Below are 16,540 nucleotides of genomic sequence, written 5' to 3'. Positions count from 1 at the left end.
AGTGTAGAAATGGCCGTATTGCTGTTAAGTCTGAACCACTAAACAGAGTTGAATTCATTCTCTCTTTCTTTCCTTAGAAGATGCACTCCAGATGCTAACCTCTGAGTGTGTGGGTTTAAGAGATTTGCCATGAGCCATGTTTAGCGGGCTTAGAGATGTGACTACACATGAGTCAGGGATCATGCAAGCATGTATTTACGTACACGCGTGTGCACGCTTCGTATCGGGTAGATTGTTGTGCGCTGAGCTCTTCATTATCGCTGCGGCTCTGACTTATAGAGTGTCCTCTCTCTTAAGACTTCTTAGTGTGTCTTCACATCTCGGGCCTGAGGGTGATTCAATTCAACTTGTCTGGTATCGTTTACTCAAATAATCTTGAATGAAGCATTTAATTAAATTTTTTTTAATTGTTTTCCCTTATTGAATTATTGCAATAAGGATTGTGCATCATGGGGACTGGATGGGGTTTTAAACATCTGTCTTTTGCAGTACTTAGTAGTCTTGTCTTCCTTTGGCTCTGTGCTCTCCGCTGCCTCACTTTGTGTTCCCATCCTTTTCTGTAACCATTGTCTGTCCTCTCGTTTCTTTATCTCATCCTTAATCACTCGCACTATCTGGTCGCTCCTCGGACTCTGTGTTTCAACTCCCCCCCCCCCCCCCCCCCCCCCCTTTTCATTTCCCACATTCGCTGAGCCTCTGTAGTTGCGGTTGACACTGTGCATGTCTTAGTAGGAGTTGTATCTCATGGATACCAACATTTCTCAAAAATAACACAAATAACAAGACGAAAATACAACAAGGCCTCTACTTGCTCACATAGACAGAGCAGAACACATCGGGAACAACCCCAAACACCCATCAATTAATGCCTCTGATGTTAAGGCAGCGGTGGAATGTAACTGGTTACTTTTGTTGTGTACTTAAGTACCATTTTGAGGCACTTGTACTTTACTTGAGTATTTCCATTTTATGCTTTTATGCTTATCTACTCCACTACATCGCAATGTGTTGGAAATATCGTACTTTTTACGTCACTACTTTCTTTTTTTTAAACTTGTAGCAACCGGTAATAACTTATCTTGTTGTGTATGGAGGACTAAAGCTGCCATTATATTAACAAAATAAAAAATTAAATAAATGATGCAATAAATAATTCATGTTTTATTTATTTTTCTATGTTTGTGCATATTTATTTATTTTCAAATTAAACGGCACATGTATTTGATAATTGATGCTTTTATTTCTACATTTATTTCAATATTTATTTATCTATTTATTGAGTCATTTATTTATTTACTATAATGGCAGCTTTAGTCCTTTTATAGTCGTGTGCATAAGTTACAAAATATATATCATCTTTTGGGACATGGAAGGCTCCATAATTAAACACTCTAAAAGTGGCCATTTTGCATTGTGAGTACTTTCACTTTTGTTACTTTAAGTACATTTTACTGATGATACTTTTGTACTTTTATACACAAGTAGTTTTGAACACAGGACTTTTACTTATAACAGAGTATTTTTACAGTGTGGTATTGTTACTTTTACTTGAGTAAAGGATTTTTATAGGTCTTCCGCCACTGACCACACATCACATACAGTATATAATCTGTTTTGTGCAACACACACATCAAGTGGACAAAGTGACTGTCAAGCACATTTCTTGGCTATTGCAAGCAGAAACTTGACGTGTATACCCGGCATAAACAGACAACTTCATCTGGAAATATCTTGACTTTGTTCCCAAGGATTTGTCAAGAAATTGGAATAAAAAGTCCCTCAGAGGACGTCCAGACACTCACCCGGACAGCTTTGGCATCTTGGAGAAACCAAACATGTCCATGTGGTCCTGCTACAGCAACGCTACGTCCCAAAGCTCAGCTGCTCCACATCAGCATTCTAATCCACATCCCAATCCCGGACAATCCAGTTTCAACCCGGATCCATATCAACGAAAGCCTTTCTTCGAAACACTCGAATTTCTTGGAAAATACACTCAAACGGCAGCAAGTATCACCCTTGTTGAATGCCCCATCCGATGAGCAGGCAGTCCAATTCCTTATCTCTCCACAATGTTGCGTTCTTAAGTGATGACATAGACGGTGAGGGTCACCCCCCCACCCTGCCTCTCTCTGGGACGAGTCAGCCCTTTCTGCTGCTCTCCACCTGGCTCAGCTGAGCTGCAATAAGCCCACTGTGTGTGCTCTCCATCCCAACGCGTGGAGTAGTGCAGTGATCCTAGCCGCGGCAAGCAGGGTAGAAAAGGAGGGAGGGAGTGAGGGAGAGTGAATGGAAGAGGATTGGAAAAGAGAGGGAGGGAGGACAAACGCGAATGGATGACGGATGCTCCGGCGTTGCCCTCTGTTCATCGGGGCTGCGAGTCCCTTCGCAGGGCAGAAGAGAGGAGGGGGGTGCAAGAATGGGGAATCAAGATGAAAGATGGAGGAGGGATGAAAAAAGGAGAGTAAAAGTGCTTTGGTTGTAAAGAGGAAGCAACTGAGAGAGACAGAGACGAGGGAGGGGTGACGGGCAGGAGGAAAGCTGACTCTGCAGAATGGGACGCTGATGGGAGCAAGACCCCATCTCTCAGGTTTTTCTTTTTTCCCCCCCTGCTTGGTTTTACTAAGTGAACCAACCATCACCGTGATGCAAGCATGCATTAGTATTGTCACAGACGGCTTTCTTTGTTCATTCATATCTAGAGGGAATATTTGTCTGTAGTCTTTATGTCGCTAGAGAACAAATGGAAGACATAAAAGTCCCGATGATAGTTATTTTTTTGCACTTGTGGGCGAAACACTGCATTTAAATGCAAAGCACACACAAAAGTTTGAAGATTTTCTTTACATAACACCTTTACCCAGTACTTTTAAAACCATATTTGGAAAACAAATGAGTATTAAAGGGACTGTATGTAAGTTTTTACACATATAAACGTTTTTAATCATATTTTATTGCCAACGTGTGAACAGGCTGTAACCTTAACTAAAAAAATGTGACCTTCCACAACTTTCTGGGTTTCCTATATCAGCCTGTAGACTGCTTTTAATGTGAAGAATGCGGGCCAGTTTTTGACTTCATGCACGCTCGCAAGTACCTTTATTTTCAGGCTAACAGTGTGCAACCATAGCTAACGTTAGGCTAGGAATGGAGTCTGCTAACACCAACGACGGAGGCTGAAGCAGGAAAAGTAGGAACAGTAAGATCAACATCGGTTGGGCCTTGGTAAGCTAACATTACTGGCAAGCATGTGAAATATAGAGTGATATTACACGGCTTTGTTGAATACTCAATTCTGATTGGTCAATCACAGCGTTCTACGATCTGTAATTTCTTTATAGCAGACCGTTGCTATGTATAACAGACCGTTGCTATGGGCGCAGTTCTGATGTCGGACTCTGAAAGCCTATTTTTGTGTCAAATTATTGATTTCTTAAAAGGTATTATATGTAACTTTCAGAAAATCCTTGCTATGGTTATTGAACTGCACTCGGCATCCTGTTGCTTGTGTACGTGCTCGCACTGCGTAGGTGTGAGCAATCATCCTGGGCATCGACCAAACCAGTGACGTGACATTAAGTTACAATCATATATCAACATTACTATCTGCAATGTCCAATCTCCATGAGGCCAAATAATGTAGCTTGCCATTTGCAAATGACTTCATCAACTAAGGTTACGAAGCAAAACCATCCCGAGTCCTTTAAATAGAAATCAGTCCACAGGCTGCGATAGGCAACCGAGAAAGTCGGGAAAGATCTCAGTTTTTAAGGTACATTACAATCTGTTCACGTATTGGTAATACAAAGCGATTAATACATGTACATTGTTACATATAGTACTTTTAAGTAAGTAGTCATGTCATATGCGGGATAATGTACAGCAAGCGGGTCATTGTTGTGAAATAAACCCCGACAGGGTGATGCGGCACCCCGACCCAAAGCGAAGGGGTCTCGCATCGCCCTGCCGGAGTTTATTTCACAACAATGACCGGCTCGCTGTACATTATCCCTTACATATTGTGGTTTTAGCTGGCTAGCGTTGCTAATCAACACATGTCTACGTCGTGCGAGCACAAGCGCGAGCAACAGGACGCTGGCTGTCGTTGACTTAACGTCCACAGGTGTCACTGTTAACAAGCAATTTCTGATTCTTACAAAGAGTCCCTTTAATACGCTTAATACAAGGGAATTGACTTAAGGCAGTCTCCCTTTTAATTCTGACAAGAACATTCAAGGACTCCCGTCATCAAACCCTCAGTGAGAGCCTCATGTGTGTGCACAGATGGCTCAGCCTGAGCGCGACGCCGCTCCTGCTGGCCCGGTGCCACAAGGTGCCAACCAAGGACGAGCCACAAATGAACCTCAGTGGTGATGATAAACTTTAATTGGACGCTAAAGAGCGTAAAGTATATTTAGCATCCCATGTAATCCAACTCAACTGGGCGTGTAATGAAAGGAAGTGCGTGTTTTTTCACTTATCTTGTGAATGAAAGGAGTACGTTTCTCTTACAGCACAAGGGAATGGGAATCCCGATCAAGACAGCGAGTGGTGCCCGTTGTCCCGAATGTCAACAAGACAGTCTTACATGACAAGAATCACTAAATTGGATCCTTGGCATTTTCTCAAATGTGCAGTTACAGATCCGTCAGATCAGGACAGTAAAGGGGAGACATAATGTCAAGCGACATGTGAAATGAGGGAAAAATGGAGGCAGATATGCTCAAGTTGAACGCCGCGAGATTTAAGGATTCATAAAAGTTATTCTGATGGTTGAGGACAGTCTAATCATTATTTATGAGCGTTTCTCCGGGAGTGTCGCAAGGCTGCATACTTGATCACGTTAAAAGTTTGAGGCTATCTTTTTTTTTAAGAGAAAAGTTTTCAAGAATATTTCTCAGACTGTCCCAGGATACAGGGAGATAGCAGGATGCTCCATCTTAAAGAATTATACTTTTATTTTACTACTGTTTAAGATTGCTTGTGAGTTCTCTGTATATATATTCTTATGTGTTCTTTGTTTGTTTCACTTTCGATGGGTAATGATGCCATTTTTATATATATATTTAAATAGACGTGGACACTGAATAAGTGAAATTACTGTTTTTCCTAATGCGTGTATTCAACATATCATCATACAACGGTTCGTATGATATCTTACGAAAAGTTATTCCTTTTTTTGTGCGTTCTCCTACGAATGTCCAGCAACACGTGTCAATTTCCGCTCATTACATGCATACATTCTCTTCAAAATAAACTTCCATCTTCACAACAACTTGGTTAGGATTAGGCAACCAAACTACTTAGTTATGTTTAGGAAAAATATCGTGGTAATAACTTTGGAAGTGGCGTTACTTAAGTACGGAAGTAACGTGACAAAAAGATCGACTTGGTTGAGTTTAGGCAACAAAACGACTTAGTTAGGTTTAGGAAAAGATTGTAGTTGTGGTTAAAATAACTCGGTGGAGTAACTTAAGTACGTAAGTTACGTGATAAATAATGATATTCCTACAAGCTTTGGGTAATCATTAATTCCAGTTCAGTAACTCATTTAACGCAAGAAGCTGTAGGGAGTCATTGGATCTTTTGATATCATGATGTTCCTGTCTGCTTATTGTCTCTCTTCAGGGTTAAGAGGCTAGTTATACTCCGTTAGAACTGCTTGTCCAATGGTTGAATAGCTTGAAACGCCATAAGTGTGACAATGAAATTGAGATATTTCAGTCTGGACCACAGCTGTGGGATGAATGCTGCAATCTATAGAGCTACACCAACCAAAAGGCAACAAGATGTGGACAATGATACACTTGATTAGCTACGTTAAGCAAATTTAAAGTCCATGCTTGGTGATTTTCATAAGGAAATCAATGGAAACCAGGCTTCCTTGAAGGTAGAAATCCATTCAAAGCAGTACTGTATAAATAAAAGCGCTCTTAAATCTTGGGAAATCAGTGTAGTGTGTAAATAAAAGGCATCGCGTCCGTCCGCTCTCTTAGTCTTGAGTGCAAAGTAGTAACGGGAAAAAGCAGCAGATTTACGTTGCTTTGATGAAAAGACCCTTTGATGACCCCGGTCTTCCCTTAGGCTCATAAGAAAGCACATGCATGCACATACATCAAACACACTCTGTGAGTGGCAACGTATAAAAGGCCGTGTTGCCCTCCCATAATTCCATACGGGTTTGCTCGCATCCCAGGGCGAGACAAATAAATGAAGACCCCTTTTATCTGTTTCAATTTCCTGTCAGAACTTATGACAGATATGGAGCTATTTTGGGATATCTAGCGTTGTGCATCACCGGGAGCTTTTGGATAACAGTTTTCAAGAATCAATCCTGGTCCTTGAGCTTTGAAATGGACGGCAGAAACAAACCAAAATGGAAATAATGAGCCAACTCTGCAGCAACCTAGTTCATCCATCCCGACCATATTTCAACTCTATCTATATATTTGACCTGACACACTGACAGAAGAGAAAAGAACAACAAGCATCGCGTGCAATGCAGAAGTTCTGCAACATGACGATAAAGCATTGTGACGACTTCTATGGTACTAACTTCTTGCTAGTATGCCCATGGCTGTGTTTAAGTGGACAACCACACAAAAATTATGGAGGATGGAACCTGCCAAAATCCAAAAAGGAATATATATATACATATATATATATATACATACAATATAATAAATCGATAATTATGCGAATATGCCATTAAATGTACCAAAATAATATTAAAAATAAACCTAGACATTAATTAATTGATTAAATTGTTACATACAATTATAGTTCTGTTTTAATTTATTCTTTATTTATTTACCTTTGTATTAAATCCCTTATCTATCTACTATTCTATTTAATTTCCCCATGGTCTGGTGATGGAACCTGCCAAAATAAATGAAATAAATAAATAAATAAATAAGAGATTCAATTTAACAAAAAATAATATTATAAATACATGTAGGCATTAATTAATTGATACAATATGACATAAAATTATATATCAGATCTATCTATCTATCTATCTATCTATCTATCATCCATTATTCTATTTAATTTTCCTTTTTATTTATTTATTTATATATTTATTCAGCATTCTTATTCAATTGTATTAACTTAAATTTATTTATTTATTTTTTAGTATTTCAAATTTATTTTTAATGCATTTATTCATTATTATTGTATTTTTATTTTTAGTATTACATTATTATTATGTTATATTATTATTATTATTATTATTATTATTATTATTAATAATAATAATAATAATAATAAATTGGCTGTATATATTTATGTATTTATTTAGTTATTTCTGTAGGATTTTCCCTTTGCATCCCCCACATTTATTTCCCCAAACCTATTAATTTCTATATTCTTTTCTTTATGCATTTTACATTTCTCTTCATAATAAATACCTCATTTGTATGAGTATACAATCTAAACATTCAGACTCACTTTGTTTGTCATTTCAAATGTCAAATGTAAAAATCGGCCTTTATAGCATCAGATTAGGAAAATAAAGCCTCAGAACGTGACGGAGAGTAAAAAGTAGTTGCTGGCTGGAGAAGCTGGAAGCACAAGAGGAGGAGCTGATTGGATTGGCGAAGGAAACGGCGCCTAACGATTGGTTCCTGTGCGGGTAAGCGAGATGAGTGGTACCTTTAGGCTTAAGAGATTGGATAAAGTGATTGAAGAAGGAGTTGCCTAATTTGAAATTGACAGGATAATAAAGGGAAACAGGGATCTATGAGAATGGATCGAGTCCAAGAGGCATAAGGTCTGAGCGCGAGGGATGGATGGAGAAGTGAGGGAGAGGGAACAAACTTTTGCCAGGGACTACAAATTCCCATTTTATTATTATGACTTGTTTCATAAAGGGATGCAAAGGATGGTATAAAGAGTGAGTAGGACGTGAAGGACATGCAGGTCGTTTTACTTCTAAGCTGGTAATTTACTTCCACGCTTCACTGATTCTCCTCCAGTGACTTGCCCATCCATTCAACTTTCAACGCTTCTCTGAAACAGTGCCAACTTTGAAAATTGCAATATGAAAGATTTCATACTACGACATACACGCAAAAGACACATGTTTGTTTCTACAACTTCTGCTTTCTTATGCTCGTGACGTGCAACTCGACTTCATCACCAATGACTTCCCAAGCGGCAAAAGTTGTGCAGACTGAAAACCAACTCTTCATTTCCCCGTCAACTGATGAATCAATCCAACAGCACTCACTCATGTTACGATAGCAGAAGAGGAAGTGTGCATTTGGCAGTGCCGGCCGGCAGACAGACAACAGATGGTAACCTCAGATTGTCACATTGGGATGGAACGACTCTGCAGCGGTCGATCAAAAAAAACGGACGGCAGCGGTCAAAACAATCGGCTCAGAAATGACAAACGATTGTAATACAGACACAGGAAAAAAACACGTACGAAGGCTCAAGTGACCACATTGCTTTGAAATGTTCAGTTCAGTTAAATACAAAAGCATTCAGTATTTCTAACTTTGCCTGTGTTAAAGGACAAGTGTGTAACATTTAGGGGGATCTATTGGCAGCAATGGAATATTATATTAATAAGTTTGTTTTCTTTAGTGTATAATCACTTGATAATAAGAATTGTTGTGTTTTTGTTACCTTAGAATGAGCTGTTTTTATCTACATACGGAGAGGGCCGCCATGTTTCTACAGTAGCCCAGAACGGACAAACCAAACACATTCGCCGCCGCTCTCTCTCTTGCTTCACCACTCACTTCCCACGTACACATACACTCTTTACGCACTGGCTCTGCTATTCTCCAAATAACCTACGATACTCTTACAACAACTTGTTCTGCATAGGTCCATTTGCGTTTTCCAGAGGACACTGGATAGGTTTCAATCTACAACCTCATCGCTAGATGTAGTTACATTTTAAATGGCAAAAGTCGCAAAAATTACTCGGTGAAATATTAAAGTATCATCAAACAACGGTTTGTATATCTTACGAAAATGTATTCCTCATTTTTTTGTGCGTTTTCCTATGAATGTCCAGCAACACGTGTCAATTTCTGTTCAAAATAAACTACCATCTTCAGAGGAAACTTGGTTAGGTTTAGGCAATAAAAAACTACTTAGTTAGGTTTAGGAAAACATCACTGTTTGGGTTAAAATAACACCGGAGGTGGCGTGACTTAAGTACGGAAGTTACGTGACAAATAATAAATCAACTTCTGGTTTCACACGTGGAATGAACACCAGTCTCCTGTGCGAAAGTTTTTTTTTTTTTTACCTACCCATCCACCCCGACCTTCTCCCCACACGGCGTTAGTCACTCTTTATACTTACGTGGGACTAATAAAGGAATATCTTATCGTATCTTATCTTATCTTATTACATACAAATAGATTTTGTGGGATATATACGATATATAGTGCATTACTTTTCTAAATAACTACAATAAAGTTAACGCAAAATTAGTATTGTACTCACCACACCATCACCATCATCATCATGGGCTTTCTTAAAAGTAATTTCATCTCATTTTATCTTTTATTTATTCATGTTAATATTTTATTAGCACATGTTGGCATGGCAACTTAGACATTTCAGCTGTTATAGGGACTTTCTGTCACTCCAACAGCTGCCTCAGGGTCTGTCAAGTCCCCTTGACCTCTCATATTAATCTCCAGACATCAGATGAAACCTTTCCCTCTTTGTGTACGTCACACAGACGTGCCTTCATGACACGTCATTAGCAAAACAGTCTGTTGGCGTTATCAACGGGCGTGTGAGGGGATTGTGAAGTGACAATCCACAAATGTTATAAGGGGAAAAAAGTCCATAACAATGCATCTGATTATTATCTTTCTGTTTTCAAATTGCCAGTCTGACAATTATTCTTGCCTGCCGGTCATTTCTCTCTGTGCGAGATACAAAGTCAGCCCATCCGCAGCTATTTCTTTTCCCAAGTTCCGAATTAAAATGTCATTTTAAAAAAGTAATAATCTAAGGTGGTAAGCACCTGACAGGACAGCAGGACATTTCTTTTATCTTCCGAAGGCTGCCGTCTGATCTCTCCACTCTTCTTATTACAGTGGAGGATAGATAGGGACGCCGCTAGCATCCCACTGCTGGTTTGTGTCCCATAGAGATAAGAGGAGAGTAGGCAGTCTGTCCACTAATGAATAACAATACAGCCCAAGGTCACCACTCAAGTGTGAGTGAGAGAAAACAGAGGCGTGCGTGCTGCATTATTACACGCCACTCCTTCACCTTGATGTTTGACACACATGTAGCGTTGGTCATTAACCTGCCCGTGTGTGTGTGTGTGTGTGTCTCCTCTAAAAGAGCAGGATGTAACATGTCAAACAAAATATCCATCATAATCCTGTAATGAGATTTTCACCGGAGGCTGCTTCAAGAACAATAAAGGTTCATCGCACAGTTAAACGTGTGGCCGATGATGAAATGATAAGCTTCGATTCTTTTTGTAGGAATTGGACCTTGATGACTTTGACGTTCCCTCGAGTCTCTGAGCGGCGGCGCTGCTCATACATAAATCACCGTCACCTCTCGCTGCTCGTTCTGTATTCTGCAGACCGCTGACGAATATCTACAGAGCTATCCGCAAACAAAATGTGTCTATACGCGTACAAGCTTTGCAAATTATGGTTTGATGGTAATGGCTGGTGCCGCCTGTGTTACGTTCGCTCGCGGCGCTTTGTTTCAATTCATGAGGAGTGACATCTTTATAGCGTTACAGGGAGGAGGTCAGTGTGGATGGGGTAGCATGCATACATCCCTCATATGGTTGGGTTTAGCCAACTAAAACTAATTGGTTGGAAAAAGTCCTTGCGTCTCATTTCATGCCTCAAGTTAACGTTACATTTTTCAACATTTTACCAAAAACTATGACCGTTCCATATCCTTAACCAGCTGCTTTGAGTTGCCAAAAACTATGAATCATGCTTTAGGTACCTCACGCTGATTATTTTTACTTAAATAAATGATTTCAAATACTGTACCCTTGGAAGAACATTATGTACATTTTAAAGTTATTTGCATCAAGCTGGTGCACTTTGAGAGCAAAATGAAGAGGCTAGATCTATGAAGGACTTTGTGCTCTATTTTGTGCTCAAGCAATGGAATGTAACTAAGTACATTTACTCAAGTACTGTACTTAAGTACAATTCTGAGGTACTTTACTTGAGTATTTCTGTTTATGTAGGCCAACTTTAATATTATTTAAGGCATTTATTTAAGTGTAAACATATTTTCGGTTCATCATGAAACTGTGGCGAGACAAAATAAACTATGGCTTGCCGCCACAGGCGATGTAATCAATGGGAAACACTGTACCGTATAAAAAAAAAGCTAGCGTTTTACCTGAAAATGAGAAAATTGAGATATACGTTTTGTAAATAAGCAATAACTAAATTGGCCCTTACTGTACAATGAAAACAAGTTATAAGACAACAACAGTTTATGTCCACAATTAGTATATGATATTTCATTTAAAGCTTCTCTATGGAGTTTTTACACACACCACAAGCACAAGAGTGACGTGACACAAGTTGATGTTGCATAGGTATTGTAACAACGTATCCTCATATGATATCTTACGAAAAGTTATTCCTAATTTTCTCCTCCGAATGTCCAGCAACACGTGTCAATTTCCGCTTAGGTTTAGGCAATAAAATGACTTAGTTAGGTTGAGGAAAAGATCATGGTTTGGGTTAAAATAACTACGGAAGTGGCGTTACTTATACGGAAGTTACGTGACAAATAAATCAGCGTTGACTTCTGGTTTCATACGGGATACGATCAGCGGTCTCTTGAGTGAAAGTCCAGTGTTTTTTGACCCGTCCATCCACCCCGACCTCCTCCCTTTTGGCGTTTGTCGCTATTTATACTTCCCGGTTTACGATTACATGGAATACATATTTTGTGGGATATATATGTGGGATATATACGAATTACAGTGCATTACTTTTCGTAAGTATAGCTACGAACGGTGTTTGATCGTAAAAGCATTTAAAAAAGGAAAAGACGACTGCAAGCCGTAAATTGGATGCAAGTTTAAAAACATTAAAATAGATTGGCGACTGTTTTTTGAGGAGGGAAATAAATTGAACACATTTGTTAGTTAGGATGCACATAATGCTTTTTTGTTATCATTATTTAAATTTTTACAGCTGGTGTTTTAAATAAATCATGTCACATTTTGCTTTACCTCACTGTGTGAGGCGTTCAATCATAACCTCATCCTATACTTTAATTATTATCTGAATGTATACCTGATTGCTCTGTAACGTTCGGTCTCTGTAGCCCAACTCATCATCACAGTAATTTAACATGCCGTCCAATCGACACCGCATCATGATGATATATGAATACAATAAAAGTGCAAATCAGACATTCATTAAACTCTCCCTTCTGTCACCACATGCATGATTTCCCAGCATGCAACAGTGCGGGGCCAGGCAGGCGTTCCTGGCCGGCTCCCTGTCATTACAGGGGATAAAGCGGACGCACACACACACACACACACACACACACACACACACACACACACACACACAGCAACTTTATGTGACTCGACTAAACAACGAGATCATAGAATTTCATTCCCGTCCCCCTTTAATCCAGCCGGCAATCTCTCTCTTTTCCTTATGACACAGGCCTAATCTGATAGGGCAGACAACCCTAAAGCGAGGGGAGTGGAGGGGAGGGTGTGAGAGAGAGGAGGAATGGACTAGATTGATAAAACAAGGGAGAACGAGGGAGGTGTGTGTGTAGGGAGAGGTAGATGAGTGTTTGAGTTGGAGAGAGAGAGAGAGAGAAAGGTCAGGGAGGATAAATGGTGGATATTCCAAAGTGAGGGGTTGTAAGACGAAGGTGTGATGTGGGAGTTGAAGACGGATTGAGAGAGAAGGAGATTGAAGGATGGAGTGAATGAAATAGATGGGAAAAGGGCAAGTGGAGACGCACAGGGCAAAGGGATTATATGACAAGAGGAGGAGACGAGCTTATACTTCATATACACAATATAATGCTTTCAAGATTTGAGTTTTAAAAAATCTGATAGTATTTTTTTTTTACACTATTTTTGATAAGAATGTCTTAAATTTGCTTAAGAATTTATAAAAATTGTGACCAAGATATGCACCAAATAGGATGTTTTATAGTTGAAAAACATAACTAAAGTTTATTTTCTACAGTGTGTAATGTTGATACTGTGGAGTGCAATTTTATATGCAAAGCTATGCAAGGGCATTAGCCGACAAAGATCATGAATGCCTCCTAAAAATATTGACTTTCCAGAACTGTGTGCTATTAGTGAGTGGGTAGTAGGCATTAGAAAGTGGCCCAATGTTCAGTGGCCAGATGTATACATGTAGTTGGTGGAGAAACTAACGTGTAATGTTACACGAGCGAGGAAATTACGAACATACATGTCACTCTGTTTACAACTGCGTTATCTTTGGTCATGTACATTTTTGTGGTCATGTGCATTTTGATTGTGTCCTCAGTATAGTGGTAGTCAACACGTTTAATAGCTTGCAGCCATAGACACTGCAAACCATTTACGTAAGTCACTACGAGCAACCACGGATGCATTCGGTTGAAAGTCACCAGTTACCACGGTCACTTGTTTAACCAAAACAAATGTTGCTCTGGTTGTTTCTGTTTTCTATTCCGCTGTTGGAATATCAATTCTCACAACTAAACATGCAACAACCTTGACATTTTGATGCTGGAAACCGTTTTAATTAAATTTATAAAGCTTGCAAACTCGTCTGGATGGCTGAGGCAAAATGGCACTTCCGTTGCCAACTTGCACGTGCATATTGTGATGATGTCAGCTGTAAAAGGGTCTATACATCACTACTGATATATCTACAATAAAAATCGCTAAAATCAGCCAATACATAAACCGGCTGATTTAACGATCTAGCTCTAATTGATTTGTTTTTTTACTCCTGCATAGTTTTCCTTCATGCAGTTCCTACCTTATCAAAAGCATAGCTGAGTCTGCAAGCCTAGCAGTGCTTCCTGTCACCTCTCAGTTGTTAACTATTAAAGGCAGCAAAAAATACGTTGCATCTGGATGATATCTAATCCACTGTACCAGACATGGATCAAGTCAAAATCTTTGCTTGCTTTAAAACAATATAGGCACACAGGTTGGGAGCTTTATGATATAAATAATACAATGCACGCTGCTAACAAAGACGGACAATGTCAAGACAACATACGGAAGTGGATTTAGTTTCACTTCATTTCTAGACAAAGACAAAAACGTGTTGCAAACTTATAGTTCGGAAGGACTTTTCAATGAGATCACTGGATGTATTTTGGTACTACAGTTTGATTAGAATGAACACACACGTTCAATCCATCCATTCATTTTCAAAAACCTACAAAAACTCAAGATAACATGCCTGTAAAACTTTACCCACAGGCCCACGAGGACTGCGTTTTTATATTAAAAGTTTGTCTCAAGTTCTCCCAGAGTCTTTATCTGCCTGCCATACTGTACCTGCTGTACCTGGCAGATTGTTTCTGACACATTAAACTTGTTGTGGGTTTAAAACAAATATTGCATTTGGCTCAGCGTTTTGTTTCTAACCCTCTCCGTCTCTCTTTCCTCATGCCTCCCCGGTGTCAGCCTGCTAAACGTCCTTTCCTCAGTAATGCTTGTAGATAAATAGAGCTTGTCGGAGACACTTAGTAGATAAGGGAGAGTGGGAAACGACGGCAGCTATTTGTCACCTCGCTGCATATTAGCGAAGCTGCTGGCTGCACCGGAACCCTGAGCTTTTTGAGGGCTTCCACGCAGACATGCATGAGTTGAAAAAAAAATTGTTTTCCTGGCCGCACGCCACGCACATATCCTCATCGAGTCTGGCGTGCACGCACATCAAGATACAGAGATGGAGACCCAAATGTAGAATTAATCAAATGCTATTAGCTATCCTTCAAGCCCGGCGTGACATTTAATTACGCAAATACTCGCTAAGCTTGAATGCTGACGAGAGATTTTTTATTTTTTTTATTTTAGCCAGCCACATCTCTCACAAACAAGCATTTAAAACATGTGTACACACAAGTCGGTAAAAAACAGCTCACGTTTTATAATAATTAATGATCTGTGGCAGAAAATAAAACCCTGTGACAACATAAAGCAAAACACCATTAATCAAACAGAAATGAGAAAATGTAGAAATGCAATTTTAACAACCGGCTTCAGTAGTTTTCAACTGAGTAGAAACGTGAATAACTACTGCTCAGACTAAGTGTGATTACAAGGCTAAGGACCAATAATGTGTGATGACAAAGGGGCCCGAGGGGGTTCTGGTTTTGGGCAACAGTCCCAGTATCTCTGGACATAACTGGGCAGAGCTCCCAGTGATGAGAGAAACAAAGTGAGAGTCAGAGTAATGGTGGAAGTGTTCTGGGCAAGAGTGGGAGTAATAAATAACCGTTTTTTTTTTCTCCCCTGGAACAGAAGCTGAGAGGACATATTTTGGTGGTTTTGTGTGTTGCACTTTTAAAGCGGTTTTATTTGCTGAAGTGTGTTTGGACTGGAGTGTTACATTGTGACAGAGTAAATAATGCATTTCCAGAAGGGTTACAGCAGAAACTGGCAAACTGTAAAATGCACCATCGTCAGACGGTGCTGTAAAATGTTTGCAGAAAACACAATAAAGATTCGCCAATGAGTACGTTCATATAGCATGTAATGCATGCTATTTCCAGCCTGGTCGCACGAAAAGGTGTATGAATGGCTCGATAATTCACAAGGCATTTAGCGTGCAATAAGAATGCCTTTCTTGCTTTTTCAGTGCCGCTTGTGACGTGTCTTTAGTGCAGTTTGTGACATGTTTTTAATGTCGTTTGTGACGTGTTTCAGTGCAGTTTGTGGCGTGTTTTTAGTGACGTCTGGAAATATACACTTATTGCTTTCTTGCTGAGAGTTAGATAAGATCGATACCACTGTCATGGTTTACAGGTATACATGCTGCTAATGCTATTTCGCTCATTCATTTTCTATTCCACGACATTCTAATTGAGGGTGAAAGGAATTGGATTATATGATAGCAAGATGTGGTCAGCAAATAGACCCAGATATGTGCACCTGTTGACAACAAGCTACTGGGCAATTATAATCTCTAAATCACCTGAGTTTCAAGAAGGAAGACCACCTTAATCAGGACTGAGATACAGACCTTGGCAGGTAACTCTTCTAACCACTGAGCCCACGGTAACTGATGCACACTGATCTGGAGTAAAGCAATTTTCCTACCTGACTTCAAACCACCAAATTCAGCTTTTAGTTAAAGATTAATGAACTTGTCAACCTCAGTTTTGGCTGAGGTGCTGTGTATTTCACAAACAGTACAAGCGTGGTGCAAAGAGAAAAAGAGAGCTACACATTATTACTCCATTTTTCTTCTTTGCAGGTCGTTTTCAGTAAATCATGTTGCCTGTTCACGAATACCGATTTGGAGAACTGGTTGTAAAAAGGCCTTAAAAGGCAAGTCCATCTGTTTTTCTG

At 39.5% G+C, this 16,540-nt stretch overlaps 1 protein-coding gene across 3 annotated transcripts in view; it reads right to left on the bottom strand.

The window, feature by feature from the left end:
• Window positions 1-16,540, bottom strand: part of LOC141763037 (FERM and PDZ domain-containing protein 4-like) — a 78,823-nt gene that overhangs the window by 46,193 nt on the left and 16,090 nt on the right. The window contains exon 1 of one of the 3 annotated variants that reach the window (XM_074627282.1): window positions 1,803-2,462. The exons of the other annotated variants lie outside the window; for them this stretch is intronic. Within the exon in view, the coding sequence (XP_074483383.1) occupies window positions 1,803-1,843 (41 nt within the window). The 5' untranslated portion in view covers window positions 1,844-2,462. Of the gene's footprint in view, window positions 1-1,802; window positions 2,463-16,540 lie in introns of those variants that run through there. 3 annotated transcript variants of the gene reach the window in all.

The sequence above is a fragment of the Sebastes fasciatus genome, chromosome 24, assembly GCF_043250625.1.
Source record: "Sebastes fasciatus isolate fSebFas1 chromosome 24, fSebFas1.pri, whole genome shotgun sequence".
Lineage (NCBI taxonomy): Eukaryota > Metazoa > Chordata > Actinopteri > Perciformes > Sebastidae > Sebastes > Sebastes fasciatus.
This window is presented reverse-complemented; position numbering and strand designations above follow the sequence as displayed.